At 38.1% G+C, this 13,173-nt stretch overlaps 1 protein-coding gene across 1 annotated transcript in view; it reads right to left on the bottom strand.

Annotated features, from left to right (window-relative positions):
* Positions 1-514: 514 nt before the first annotated feature.
* LOC114364054 (protein O-mannosyl-transferase TMTC1) overlaps positions 515-13,173 on the bottom strand; it is a 193,400-nt gene continuing 180,741 nt past the window's right edge. Inside the window, exons 10-15 of the mRNA XM_028320037.1 lie at positions 8,473-8,586; positions 6,002-6,145; positions 5,315-5,514; positions 4,682-4,847; positions 3,771-3,894; positions 515-3,375 (exon numbers count right to left, since the gene is read on the bottom strand). Of these exons, the coding sequence (XP_028175838.1) occupies positions 3,055-3,375; positions 3,771-3,894; positions 4,682-4,847; positions 5,315-5,514; positions 6,002-6,145; positions 8,473-8,586 (1,069 nt within the window). The 3' untranslated portion in view covers positions 515-3,054. The remainder of the gene's footprint in view (positions 3,376-3,770; positions 3,895-4,681; positions 4,848-5,314; positions 5,515-6,001; positions 6,146-8,472; positions 8,587-13,173) is intronic.

Raw genomic sequence — 13,173 nt, 5'->3', positions numbered from 1 at the left:
AAATGTGTTGTTTATGGGCATATTGCTGCGACACCGGCCACGTCCCCTTGGCACATCTCCCTTTAGTTTCTGTGATCTGTGGTAATTAACATAGGTTTATTGCATTTACCGGTGATGCGGATTTCAGCACGCGTACGTGTAATCACACTGCTGGTTGAAAAAAATTTCGTATTGTGTGCCCGCAACCAATCAGAGTTCCGCGTGCGTGTAACCCGCTTATTGGAAAAACATGTATGAAATATTTAAATGCGGATGTAAGCTCATAGCAGACTTATCAACTCGGAAAGGGATCAACACAAAGGCGTTATCCTTTCGCGAGCTGTCATTGCCTTTCGCGCGCTGTCAATTGCGAGGTGAGGCGTTTACGTCACGGTGCGGACAAGTGTGCGTTGTATGGAAAACTGACCGCCTCGAGTTGATACGGTTACGATCCCTTTTTGGGTTGATAAATGTGCGACGTCCTTAAATCCGCATCACAGGTAAAGGCACTTAGGAAAGCAATAAAACCACAAAAAATACTCAATTGTTTATTCTCAGTATACATTCAAAGCATTGCCATGTGCCTTTAGTCTATCTTAATAATATGTACATCTTACGAAAAGTATTATTCCATGGCGTCTCTTCATACATTATTCATGGGTCCAAAAGTATTAAGTATGCACTTTTGATTATATAAAATTTGCCATCCTTTAGGTTTACAATATTACAATCAATCACATTTATCAAGATTATTTTTTCAAATTAATATGTACTACTGAATATAAAATCGGTACATATTTTTGGGAACCACATTAAATAAATGATTTCTGTGTTATTGTTTGAAGATTAAAATCTAGTTATACACAAAGTGGGAATAATATTGATAAATGTTATCCAATCGTACCAATCATGATATTACCCAAATCGATTCACTATAAGCACTCGTGTTGATGTCCAGATCATAAGGCCAAGCGACATCGGAAGCTGGTTGTGGCACATTTTTGGCTGCTGTGTCGTCAGCTTTTAAAACTTACAGAAATACAAATACACACAAAAACAGACTAACGTATTATAAAAACGAGGATTCATTTAGAATAGATTGAAGTAATATTGAAACTAAATATGCTTGAATCTATAAGTGGTGAATTTTGAGCATATTTTCAAAATACGTTTTATAATACCAGTTCTTCGAGTGTTTTTTTATACAAATGCATACTTAAGATTGTATTAGAGGCATATAGTCTAGTACATTCAATTTAAGATGAGTCAGAGAAACTAATAGACACTACAATAGAATAAAATCGTTTTGAGGACAAATCGGAAAAACCACAGAACTATGAATTCTATCGAATGTTTTACTGCATTCACATGCGATGTTTTTTTGTTTTGTTAAATCTCTTTTGTTTAGTTTTCTATGTTGACGACACAGAGCAACGATATTCTAACGCTAGCGTAAAAACTTAGTGCGTGTTTATTACAAACCACCTAATCCAACTTTGACAAAAATATATTCTCATTTCGATCTCTACAAATAGTTTAAATTAGTTATCTATCTAAGTTTGTCGGTTTAGGTATTCCATTACCAATCATATAGCGTAAATATTTTCCCTTTACCTACATGTTTGCAGTATACAGGGTGGGTCAAAAATCTTTGCAAGTAGCAACGCTTGATTTCTCGAAAACGTTTTCAGTTCTAAAGATACGTCTTAGGAGGTTGCTTTAGTAAAAAAATACACAAAAAGCACGATGTTTTTTCATGAAGCACTCCATAGTGACTAAAATGCATGAATCTGTGCACAGTTTCCGATTACCCACGCGTCTCTACCTCGAATCATTTTCGAGATATCAAGCGTTGTATTTGCAAACGTTTTTGGCCCACCCTGTATTTACTTTATTCAACCCTATTTGTTGAAAGTTATGAAATTGAAGTCCTCTTTTCCAGAATAATATTATTATGTCGCTTATACTATAATAACTTTAACGTCTGTTTCAAATTGAAGATAATGTTTGATGGGCCTACAGTTACAAAACCACCTATTATGTTGACATTTAATAACTTAATTTTTAGTTGCCAGTCTCTTTAATTTGTTTTAAGTATAAAGCAATTAAAACCGTACTGTTATCATAAACGATCCAAAGCTTTGTATTTCCAAACAAAGGCCAATATGGAATAGTACGCAATAATTGAATTGTTATTGGAATTGTGCTTCCCATTTCTGATGGGCATTTTAAAATTGACTTGATAACTAGTTGGTTCTAGTGAATGTTGTTTTTTTCATTATTTATTTATTTACACTTATTTTGAACGGATTTTTGCTGTTATACCCATATTATTATGTAATAATGCAATTGGGTAGTTGATAAAAAGTTTAATTGAGTTCGTGAACTGATGAGTTTAGTTCAGTCAAGAGAGTCATAATTTTGACAGCTCTTATACGTATTTCAAATGAACAGTGTGTCAACTTATCATCATCATCATCATTTCAGCCATAGGACGTCCACTGCTGAACATAGGCCTCCCCCAAAGATTTCCACAATAGCCGGTTGGTGGCGGCCTGCATCCAGTGCCTTCTTGCTACCTTTATGAGGTCATCGTCGTGTGTCAACTGCTCAAAATATAATGATGTAGCTAGCTGAAAATATGATGATAAGTAATGGAATACTACGCACCGACTAGATTAGCCTTAACTAAGTAACCTCGCGATATTGTCGGCATTTACATCTAACGTCCCTGGGATCAATAAAAAAGTCGCAAGCGAATGTTGACTACTTCAAACGCTGGGCAGTGGGCGCCGGTGCCACAGAGATGCGACAAAAATACAGTTTATGAAAAAAGTTAATAAAAAAATCATCTACAATCACAGATATAAATTAGGGTAACACTTATTTACGTTAGCATTCAGAATGTGGGCATAAAAAAGAGATATTTAATTCATGGGACAGAGAAGCTTAGTAGATGTTTCTAGTGTCTTCTAAGATGAATGAAATTGCGTAGACAAAATCGAATGTTTGTAGCATCGGCACCCTTGCTAAACTAAACAGACGGTCACTCTTAAATATCACACTTTGTTAAACCTAAAACGTCTTCATAAGTATGTGTTCGAGAGGCGCCGCAATGTTCGGTATCACGCCCTTTCCCTTATCGTCTTTTCTATGCACACACTTTTTTTTCAGTCCGATTTCTGATTTGTTATGCGTTGTCTTTATTTGGCTTGAGATGGACAGGCTGCGTTTTTTGGTCCCGCATGTCTTTTGTTCGCACGATTTTGTCTCACTAATATCACTTGCACTGACGCGACTGAGCGCATCTATGTGGCGTTTCTCTTCCGGGCTCGGGCTGTTTTCTTGCTTTTCCTCGATCGAGAGCTGCGTGTGGTCGAAGCATTTTGTTGATTTCTGTACAAGAGAAACAACATTTTATTAAATTAAGATATACTTAATAGTTTTGTGAAAAAAGACCAACGTTACAAAATCATATTATTTTGAGTAAAAAATACAGGTAGCTTGAAAATTAGATTTGAAAAGAAGAACTTTTAAAGATAAGTGTAATCTAAGTAGAGCAAGGAAGATTTCTGTGAATCGCGGATGAACATAGCCATGTTTTTCTATGGCATTTTCGAGGAAAACTAGCGAGCTATACTATTGAAGTGGTATCATTTATTTTTTAGTCTACGAATAGCATGTCGCATCATTAACCTGTCACAAGCGACTGTCGTACGTAGTTGCAAAATTGGTCGCAATATTATTCAGTCTGATTTTAGACGAGCAGTTGTCAACCTTATGTTACCTACCGTAGGGTTCACAGCCTGCGAGTATATCCTCACGCGGCCTTCCAGCTCCATCTTCAGGCGCCAGTCCCTCAGATACATATGCGCCGCCGCAGCACTGGGCCAGCCACGACGCCATGTGTGCCATCTAAAGTTATATCATCATCATCATCATCATCGTCATCATCATCATCATCATCGTCGTTGTCGTTGTCGTCGTCGTCATCATCATCATCATCATCATCATCATCATCATCATCATCGTTAGGTCATTTACTTAGTCTCCAATACAGGAGCATTACTCTAATTTACAAGAGGCAAACGAATGATTTAGACAGGTTGGGAGGTCCTAAACTATTAGGTTGGGTTGCACCATCTTACTTTAACTTTGACAAACGTCAAAAATCTGTCAATCTCCATACAAAAAACACCGATTATGGTTAAAGTTACGGTCAAAGTTAGGTGGTGCAACTCAGCCTTAATAAACTCAATTATTATTGCAATCAAGCTTTAAAAAGCGCTTTTACACGTCGCAGTTTAATTTAGGATCTACCACTGCTTTGGTACAATAAAGTGGAAAGTGCTGATATTTTTTTCACTCTCGTACCGCAAGAAAATCGGTCACTATTGGTAGAAATAAGGTCTTTGTATTTTAATTACCGTACTTATTAAATTCAAAGAATCTTACAAATGTAACTGTACTGTAACTAGTTAGTAATTATTTCTAGAAATAATTCACAAAGTATCTAACGCTCGCAATGCTATTCAATTTGAAAGGCAGATTAATACGCAACCAAGTAAATCACTTGTAATATAAGTTACGTATCACAAGGTCTAGTTTGTCATTTCTCATTACACCGCAGTATCCACTCTACATCTTGTTACATATTCAGAACAGTCGAAACACAATTTCCAAACTTGTATTAGACTTTTACCTTGTTAGGACCTGAAGGATCCTAGACTTTTGTCCTAACGACCTTAGCATTAAAGCTGTCGATCTGAATGAGATTAGGTCCCCTCGGATTGGTTTCTCCACGTTGCGATTCCGAAAACTCAGTCTTAGTGATTCCAGGTAGAACTTTGATGCTGGCGCCGCGAGCCCTGAAAATGGAACTTGTTGGAATATTGTCGATATTGGTGGAAGATATTTGAATTTTGGAAATTTTAAAGTCCGAGATTTCAAAGATACTTAGATGTTTTAGAAAAGAGTTCTTAGTATTTGGTGAAAGTAACGAGGTATTGTATCTTTACAACGTACATTTTTTATTTCTACAAATTAATGATTGAGAATTTAAAAAAATTGGTTGGATATCGATGTAAGCACATAAAATTACTAATTAGTTAAGGTACAAGCGTAGACTACAGATTTTTGTTGGCCGTTAATATAGTTTGGATGTTAATCAATATGTAAAAGTAAGAAAGTGCGCACATTTGGTATCGGCCGTTTCTTCATACAAATCAGTACCCCACCAACTATTTTTAAACCTATTCTACTCTATTCTATTTGTAAAAGTTTGTAGTCTGCGGGGAGTAACAGTAATGTTCAAACAGCATTCAATATCACTTACCTTTCGTCTTCAACCAGTCCCCGTAAAGCATGAAGTGCTCCCAGTTGTTAGGCTCCAACTCCACCAGCTTGACGAGGATGGCGTGCTTCTCCCTCTCAGGCTTAAGGGTCAGCAGCTCGACATGAGCTTGCACGAAGCGAGGCTGCAGCCAGATGCACTTCTCTAGCATGGCAACTGCTTGTGACGTGCGCCCGCTTTTTCTAAAAGTATAATCATTCTGTAGTCACGATTTGAGGATAAATTCGATGGGATAATGATGGATGATGGAAATATGGTGGGATTCTTCGAAGATTAGGTTAGTGTACCTAAAGAATGATGGTACATGGGACCTAGGGACAGGAAATAGGCAAGCTTATGTCGCAAAAATAAATCTTAAAAGGCGTGAAATAGAACTTGGAGATTTGTATGTTGAATCTATCATTCCTAATGCTAGTGATATTTAATCCTGGTATTAATAATCCTTTGTGATCGACGAAAGTTCCCGCGTAGATTGTTTACTCATACAAAATTCAAAATTTCTTTATCAAATCAAATTCCTAGTTCAAATAAAATAACAATTCTAAAAATTCGTAAATATGAGTTCACAAACAGGAGTTATCATAAGTTTATATAAAATATCTCAATCTGCCATCTTTCAGTACCTGTATAAAAACACATTATTGCCAACGAATAATATTACTTTCTTACTTGTAAAGCTTCCCCAAGTTGTAATGCGCGTTGACGTGGTACTTGTTGAACTTGATGGCCTGCAAGAAGTGCTGCTCGGCGTTGTCGGACCCCGTCACGAGGGTGCCAATATTGTTGTGAGCGCTGGCGTAGCTTGGCCATAGTCTGCATAACACCAATATTTTATCAGCCAAAACTTCAACAAGTTTGTCTAAAGTACGGCCAACTATCAGCGATACAAAAGGTCGATACGACTGTCGAGTTGACAATATATTCTGTCTCTTCCCATCTTGTGTATTTGTCGTAGTGTCTCGTTCTCCCGCCAAAATATGTCAAAGTCAGACGGGTTCATCCATGACATTAGGTTTGTTTACATTTGGTATCGCTTCTCGTTGGCCGTACTTTACTCAAGAAGTTGGGTAGGTATTCAATGTTCGTTCGTTCGAACCAAAAGCGTTTATTGAATGCTGGCAGTGAGGTCCCGGTCTGAATAAAGTTGACATTGAAACAAACGAAAACTTTTTGCATTGAATGTCCCTCTTTTTGATAAAGGCCTATTCAAACCTGAGCGATACTCGCTGCCGCTATGGGTAGAGGTACATACCGCGCGGGTTTCGCTCAGGTATTTAGTATCAAGTATCGCGGCTAGAGCGACCTGAGCGATATTCGCTGCCGCTGTGGGTAGAGGTACATACCGCGCGGGTTTCGCTCAGGTATTTAGTATCAAGTATCGCGGCTAGAGCGACCTGAGCGATATTCGCTGCCGCTGTGGGTAGAGGTACATACCGCGCGGGTTTCGCTCAGGTATTTAGTATCAAGTACCGCGGCTAGAGCGACCTGAGCTTAGGTATGAACAGTAATATTACCGCATACACACTGGGTTTTCTCTGCCGCAGACGGTAGCGAATACCGCTTAGGTCTGAATAGGCCTTGACAGTTATGATGACGTAAGAGTAGAGTTGAATTGAATTGAAATTGCTCGGAGGTAGCATTGAACTCATGAATGAGTTAAGAATGAAAAACGCAGTTAGGTATGTTAGAACGACATTCTCTTTTTATTATGGCACTGTGCAGTGTTAAGTAAATGAGCTGGTTAAGTAAATTATCTCTTCTAAGGTTTGAATATAATTTTAACATTTTTAACTACTTTAATGTTATGCTACAAATTTCGCAACAATTTGCACTTTATGTTAAAATGTTCGCTGAAAGGAATTAGTCGCGAGACGAGTAAAACTATTTCAAGTTGCTCCTTAGTCCTTGCTGCTTGGGATTTTACTCAAAAAGATAATCATAAAATATTTTTATTAATAGGTCTAGCTCTTTGCCTGAGGTATGGGACCGGCACGGGATTTTGGGTTGTCAAACGTCAGCGAGACTTTTTTTTTAATGTGACAGGAGGCAAACGAGCAGAAGGATCACCTGATGGTAAGTGATTACCGTCGCCCATAGACACCCGCAGTCCCAGGGGCGTTACAGGTGCGTTGCCGGCCTTTAAGGTGAAGACACGCTCTCTTCTTGAAAGCTTGCAGGTCGTATCCCTTCCGAAACACCGCTTCACTTCAAATGTGATTCAGATTTGTATGGTCTGTCACGTCATAATATGTCAATTTTATCCCTCACGTGCCACTCTCATACCTCAGGCACTGACTGAGTAAGCCATAGATGTATTGAAAGATAATTCAATTTAAAACATTCTACGCAAAAACACCATTGTAGTCCGGTCGTTAGTGATTTAGGCTCAGAGGTTTTGGGTTTAATTCTTAGGAGGAACACAGTGCAAAATTGCTTGGCTAGGACATTTTGATTTAAATCAACTTCATTATGTATGAGGAAACAAAATTCCAGTCATCATAAGACACGTTAAACCGTCCATTTGGCTTATAAAATAAAAGTTAATTCTATAAAGCACAATCTGCACGTTAAAATTGTTTTACCACCCCCATGAAAATTGTTTCTAACAAGGAAACAATGTTTAACGTTGACTGTACGTTGAAATGCTTTGACAAAACTGATGCATGTTTCAACTTTGGTTGACGCGACCATTTATATTATGTCCCTATCTACAATGCCTTAGGGCTGTCAAACGATTTAAACTATGTAAAAAAATCAATATCTTCATGTTCATGTAGATGTTCTCATAGAGGCAGAAGAAGAACTTTTCAATGTTTTCAAACTATGCGTGTTTGATTTTCCAGTTTGTTGTCAAAGTATGTATTTTAAACATACATTATTACACGGTACTAACGGGACTATTCCCACCTCTCGTTCCCACCGCTGCAACTCCTACTTATGTAGCCAGGATCTACAGCTTGACCGCCAATAAAAACCCAACCAGTGAAGGCCAAGTTTGTCCCAGGGAAAAGTTAAACTGTCTATTACACGGTACAGTAGTACAATTAAATTAACTTATGATTGCATATGCCCACATATTAATCAACCCTAAAGCCTAACTAAGTCTGTGTACCTCCCGTTACGGCGAACGTCTTTGTTACCTCAACGCCTCTTTATAATGTTTGATAGCGCTCTCCTGCTGTTCAGTTTCGCGCAGAAAGTTGCCCAAGTTGTAGTGCAGTTTGGCGTTCTGCGGCAAAGTCACTAAATCCGCCCTGGAACAAACAAAACACATTTAGAGGTAATTTAGAGCTAACGCGGCGTCGGCAATGCGAATATTGCAAAGTGTAAGGCGCGGTAAGCGTTTGCGACGTGTTTTAAATAAATAGCTGCTATGCAGTTTAATTTTTCATGTTCTGTTTAAAGTGTTAAAGTAATACACGTTATTTGAAAAGTTCTGAATGCGCTGCGAGAGTTTGGAATAAACAAATGGGTAAAATACCAACTAAATGCTATTTATTTCTATAGATACAATGCAAAATAAACATTAAACAAAAACCATTTAGCAGTCTATAACTAAGTTTTGGTTTCTAGAAGGATTTTGGTCTTTGTATTCCGAGGATTTCGGGTGGAGAAAGATTATCGCAATTGTGTATAGTTTTGGGATAATAGTAGCTTAATAGTAAGCTTTTCTTGCAACTTTCTACGTTGCAGTCAGTCGTCCAGTAAACAAAGAATTCTCTTAGGGTGCGTCCATTAATTACGTGAGACGTTTAGGGGGGGGGAGGGGGGTCTATAAATCTCACGTAGGGGAGAGGGGGGGTCTCGACAAATATCACGTAATTTTTTTCAGCAAGAAAAATATTCAAATTGTGAGAAAACTGGGTTATTTTAAATTTAAAAAAATCAATATATTTTAAGATAATAATGATGAAATAAATTATTCTTTTTTTTTAAATTAAATCGTAATCGAAGCATAGATATGACCCATTTACATTGCAAATATGNAGCAAGAAAAATATTCAAATTGTGAGAAAACTGGGTTATTTTAAATTTAAAAAAATCAATATATTTTAAGATAATAATGATGAAATAAATTATTCTTTTTTTTTAAATTAAATCGTAATCGAAGCATAGATATGACCCATTTACATTGCAAATATGTATTTTAACAAATCTCACGTGAGATTTTGGGGAGGGGGAGGGGGGTCTAGAAAAATCTCACCAAATCTCACCAAGGGGGGCGGGGTGGTTGAAAAATTGTCAAAATTGTCTCACGTAATTAATGGACGCCCCCTTATACTTGCATCCAGTAGGCCAAGTTTCAATTCCAGGATTTAGTCTAGCTGTAGACTACAGACTTTTTGTTGGCCGATAGTTGTCGGGCTGTTAATCAGTATGAACATGTATGAAAATGCGCACACTACACCAATTTGGTATCGGCCGATTCTTCATACTTATTTATTTATTTATTAGGTACACCAACGATAGGTACAACAATACACAATATGTAAAAAAATACGCAAAATATTAAGGTAATTGCACTATCACTTAAAGGTATACACAGCTTGCAAGAAATATAAGTTGCTGCTTAGTTAGCATAAATGATGTTATATAAGTTAAATTATTATGATATAGAGTCGGTTGCTGTAGCCTTGAATTTGGGTAGGGACATGAAATGCACATCCAGGGGACCACTAAATTTATTGTAGATCTTACAGATCCGACATATAGGAGAGTTGGCTCCTAGAACAGTTTTTCGAAAGGGGCGGGAGAGAGGTTCAATGGGTTTACGTGGTATTCGTAATGGGACTTTGAAGTTAAACTTCGCTAGCAAGGTTGGACTACGCACATGATGTCTCATAATTTTGTAAAACGGAATTATACGAATTGGGCAAAATTCTTAGAAGTTATTTAGCAGTATTCAAGCGTATAGGTAGTGGGTTGTAGGTACATAGGTATCTTTAGAAGAAAAAAAAACAAATTCTAATTTGAATGGTTCTAAATAAAACCCTAGCATTCCTTTTACCAGTCAATTTACTATTCAAATCACATTATTTAGGGTTTAGGTGTAGGTAGAAGATAATTTGTTGGTAGGGCACCTAGTGGATTTATTATTGGTGAGGATCTTTTAACAATCGGTAGACTTTTCCTCTTTTTATGTAGTTGAAGATGTAAGATCCTTTGTATACCAAAATAAATAATTTGAATTTGAATCACTATCACTACATAAAACAAAGCCTCTTTCCTGTCTGTCTGCCCTATGTATGCTTAGATCTTTAAAACTACGCAACGTATTTTGATGCGGTTTTTTTTAATAGATAAAGTGATTCAAGAGGAAGGTTTTTAAGTTGGTTTTTAAGTAAGTATAATACATTGTACCTGTGCGAAGTAGGGGCGAGTCGCTAGTATTGTCTACAGGAATTTAACAACAGGAGTTATAAATGTTATTTATTGCGTTAAATGTAAAACAACATATTTATCCATGAATATACATTTATAACGGTATTAACAGCAAAAGATATAGGAAAATAACAAAGCTGTATAATATCGACCGCAGCGGACTTTTGTGTCGATGACAGGCCAATTAGCTGTTCCCATAAAATATTGCCCGAACAATGATTAGCTATCAAAGCCGAATAAACGAACAACTCCCCCCTTAAACGAAACCGTTATGGGAAGGTATCGCCATAAACATGCAATAACTGCTCATTGGAAGTGATGAAATTGAACCATAAAGCTACGGGGTCCGGTGTAAGGGTAGACTCACATTGGTGTTTAAAGTGAAGCACGAGAAACAATGAAAGAAATAGTGACCTAAGTTTGGAAATAATAATACACGGGTATCTAGTTATCCGAAAATTACATAACAAACAATGTATGCGACTTTATGCAATCGAATAAAGATCATTACATTGTTTTATGAAGACGACACGTTTCGTTTTATATCGCTAGAAATGCACGATAGAAGTCTACTGCAATGACGTATTGTTCTTTAAAAAAACAAACAATTGTAAAAGTAATTCAGAAGTTCTATACAGTCGTAGATAAATCAGTTGAAAGCTTTTCAACAGCCTCTGGCAAAAAACTTTTTTGTCATATTCATTATGTTTAATGAATGTGACAAAAAAGTAATTTCTATATGTAGCCAAGTGTGGTCTAGGCTTTACTTGTATTTCTGACCGGGAAGAACTCGTAACGCGACTTTATGGAGTTTATACTCAGCGAGCTCTATTGAATTATAAAACTGATGGTATTCTCGTACTAATATAATATTTAATATTATTTTACGTTTATTATTGTGGTGCAGAAAAGGTCTCAGAATCGACATCAGAAGCTCACTCTATGCGATTAATTTATAATTTCAGCTTCTATAAAGAAATTAATTATTTTCAAATTTTTATCACAACGACGAAGCCCTTGACTAAGCGTCCTCGCAGACTAGTAGAGGTACTACACACTTTTTATCGGCTGATAGTTTGGTTGGCTTCTAATTTTTATGAGGAATAGGCAGATAAAAAACGTTGTTCAAAACAGGCCGATAAAAACATCGATTTAGAGCCCGACCTAACTATCCGCCTGTTCATTCGTTCGTTTCAGCCGAAAGACTGCTGGACAAAGGCTTCCCCCAAGGATTTCCACAAAGACCGGTCTTGCGCCGCTCGCATCCAGGCACCACCGCGACCTTTATCCGCCTGTAGTTTGTCTAAAAATATCTTACCTTAACAACGTGGCGCGGTCTCGCCAATCCGCGTTCCTTCGGTAGGTTCTGGCCACACTACTGGCCGCAAGGACTGCCAGGCCCACCACCAGGATGGCTTTGGTGCCGGGCTTGGAACACCACATAAGCTGGACGCCGTAGGCTGTGATAATCACGCTGCCGCGCTGCCTACACTGGCTACAAAGCTTACCTTAACAACGTGGCGCGGTCTCGCCAATCCGCGTTCCTTCGGTAGGTCCTCGCCACGCTACTGGCTGCAAGGACTGCCAGTCCCACCACCAGGATGGCTTTGGTGCCGGGCCTGGAACACCACATGAGCTGGACGCCGTAGGCTGTGATGATCACGCTGCCTACACTGTGGGCAAAATACAAACGTTAGGAGAGCACTTTTAGTCCTTTACAATCTCAATAAGTTGCAGAATTTTTAGTCCTTTTCAATTTCAATTCTTTATGGATTCTTACTTCAGCTTAGCAACAAGTTCATTAGCGTCTAAACCATATATCCTGGCTGTATAGGAGTTATATTTACCTAGGTATATACAGCACCCTCTCTGCGATGACGAAGCCGACGGTGACGAGCAGGTTACTGGCCGGCACGAAAGGTACCACAAGCAGTAGCAGACCGATCACAGCTGGCGTGTGCCTCTGTACCTGGTAGGGAAAGACTCTGTATTTCTGTAAGTCACTTAGAGTAAGAAGAAAAATGTTTTTATCTACGGTACAAGTCGTACAAAACACAGGCTTAATAAATAAGTATTTCTAATTCTGACGGCAACTCTAGTATCTAGGTTCTTCGAGTCTCATATTATTGACAGAGGGCTTAGTGTGAATAAATCAAACGTCGTCACTAAATCTATGAAGATTTTAGTTCTTGAAAGTATCCGCTAGGGTAGTGACCCTTGGACGCTTAGCTTTTTGTATGACGGATTGTACAGTGGTACAATCCGTCATACAAAAAGCTAAGCGTCCAATTGTCGGTATCGTACGCAACGGACGCATCGTACAAAACACATCGTATCGGATGTGCGATGCGTACGATGCGGACAGGTGGACGCACTTATATGAGTTTCTATAAAAATAATACTACGATTCGTTGCGTGCGATACGTCCGATGCGTACGATACCGACATGTGGACGCTTT

Source organism: Ostrinia furnacalis, unplaced genomic scaffold (genome assembly GCF_004193835.3).
Source record: "Ostrinia furnacalis isolate ACB-3 unplaced genomic scaffold, ASM419383v2 OfSCF7341, whole genome shotgun sequence".
NCBI classification, from domain to species: Eukaryota; Metazoa; Arthropoda; class Insecta; order Lepidoptera; family Crambidae; genus Ostrinia; species Ostrinia furnacalis.
This window is presented reverse-complemented; position numbering and strand designations above follow the sequence as displayed.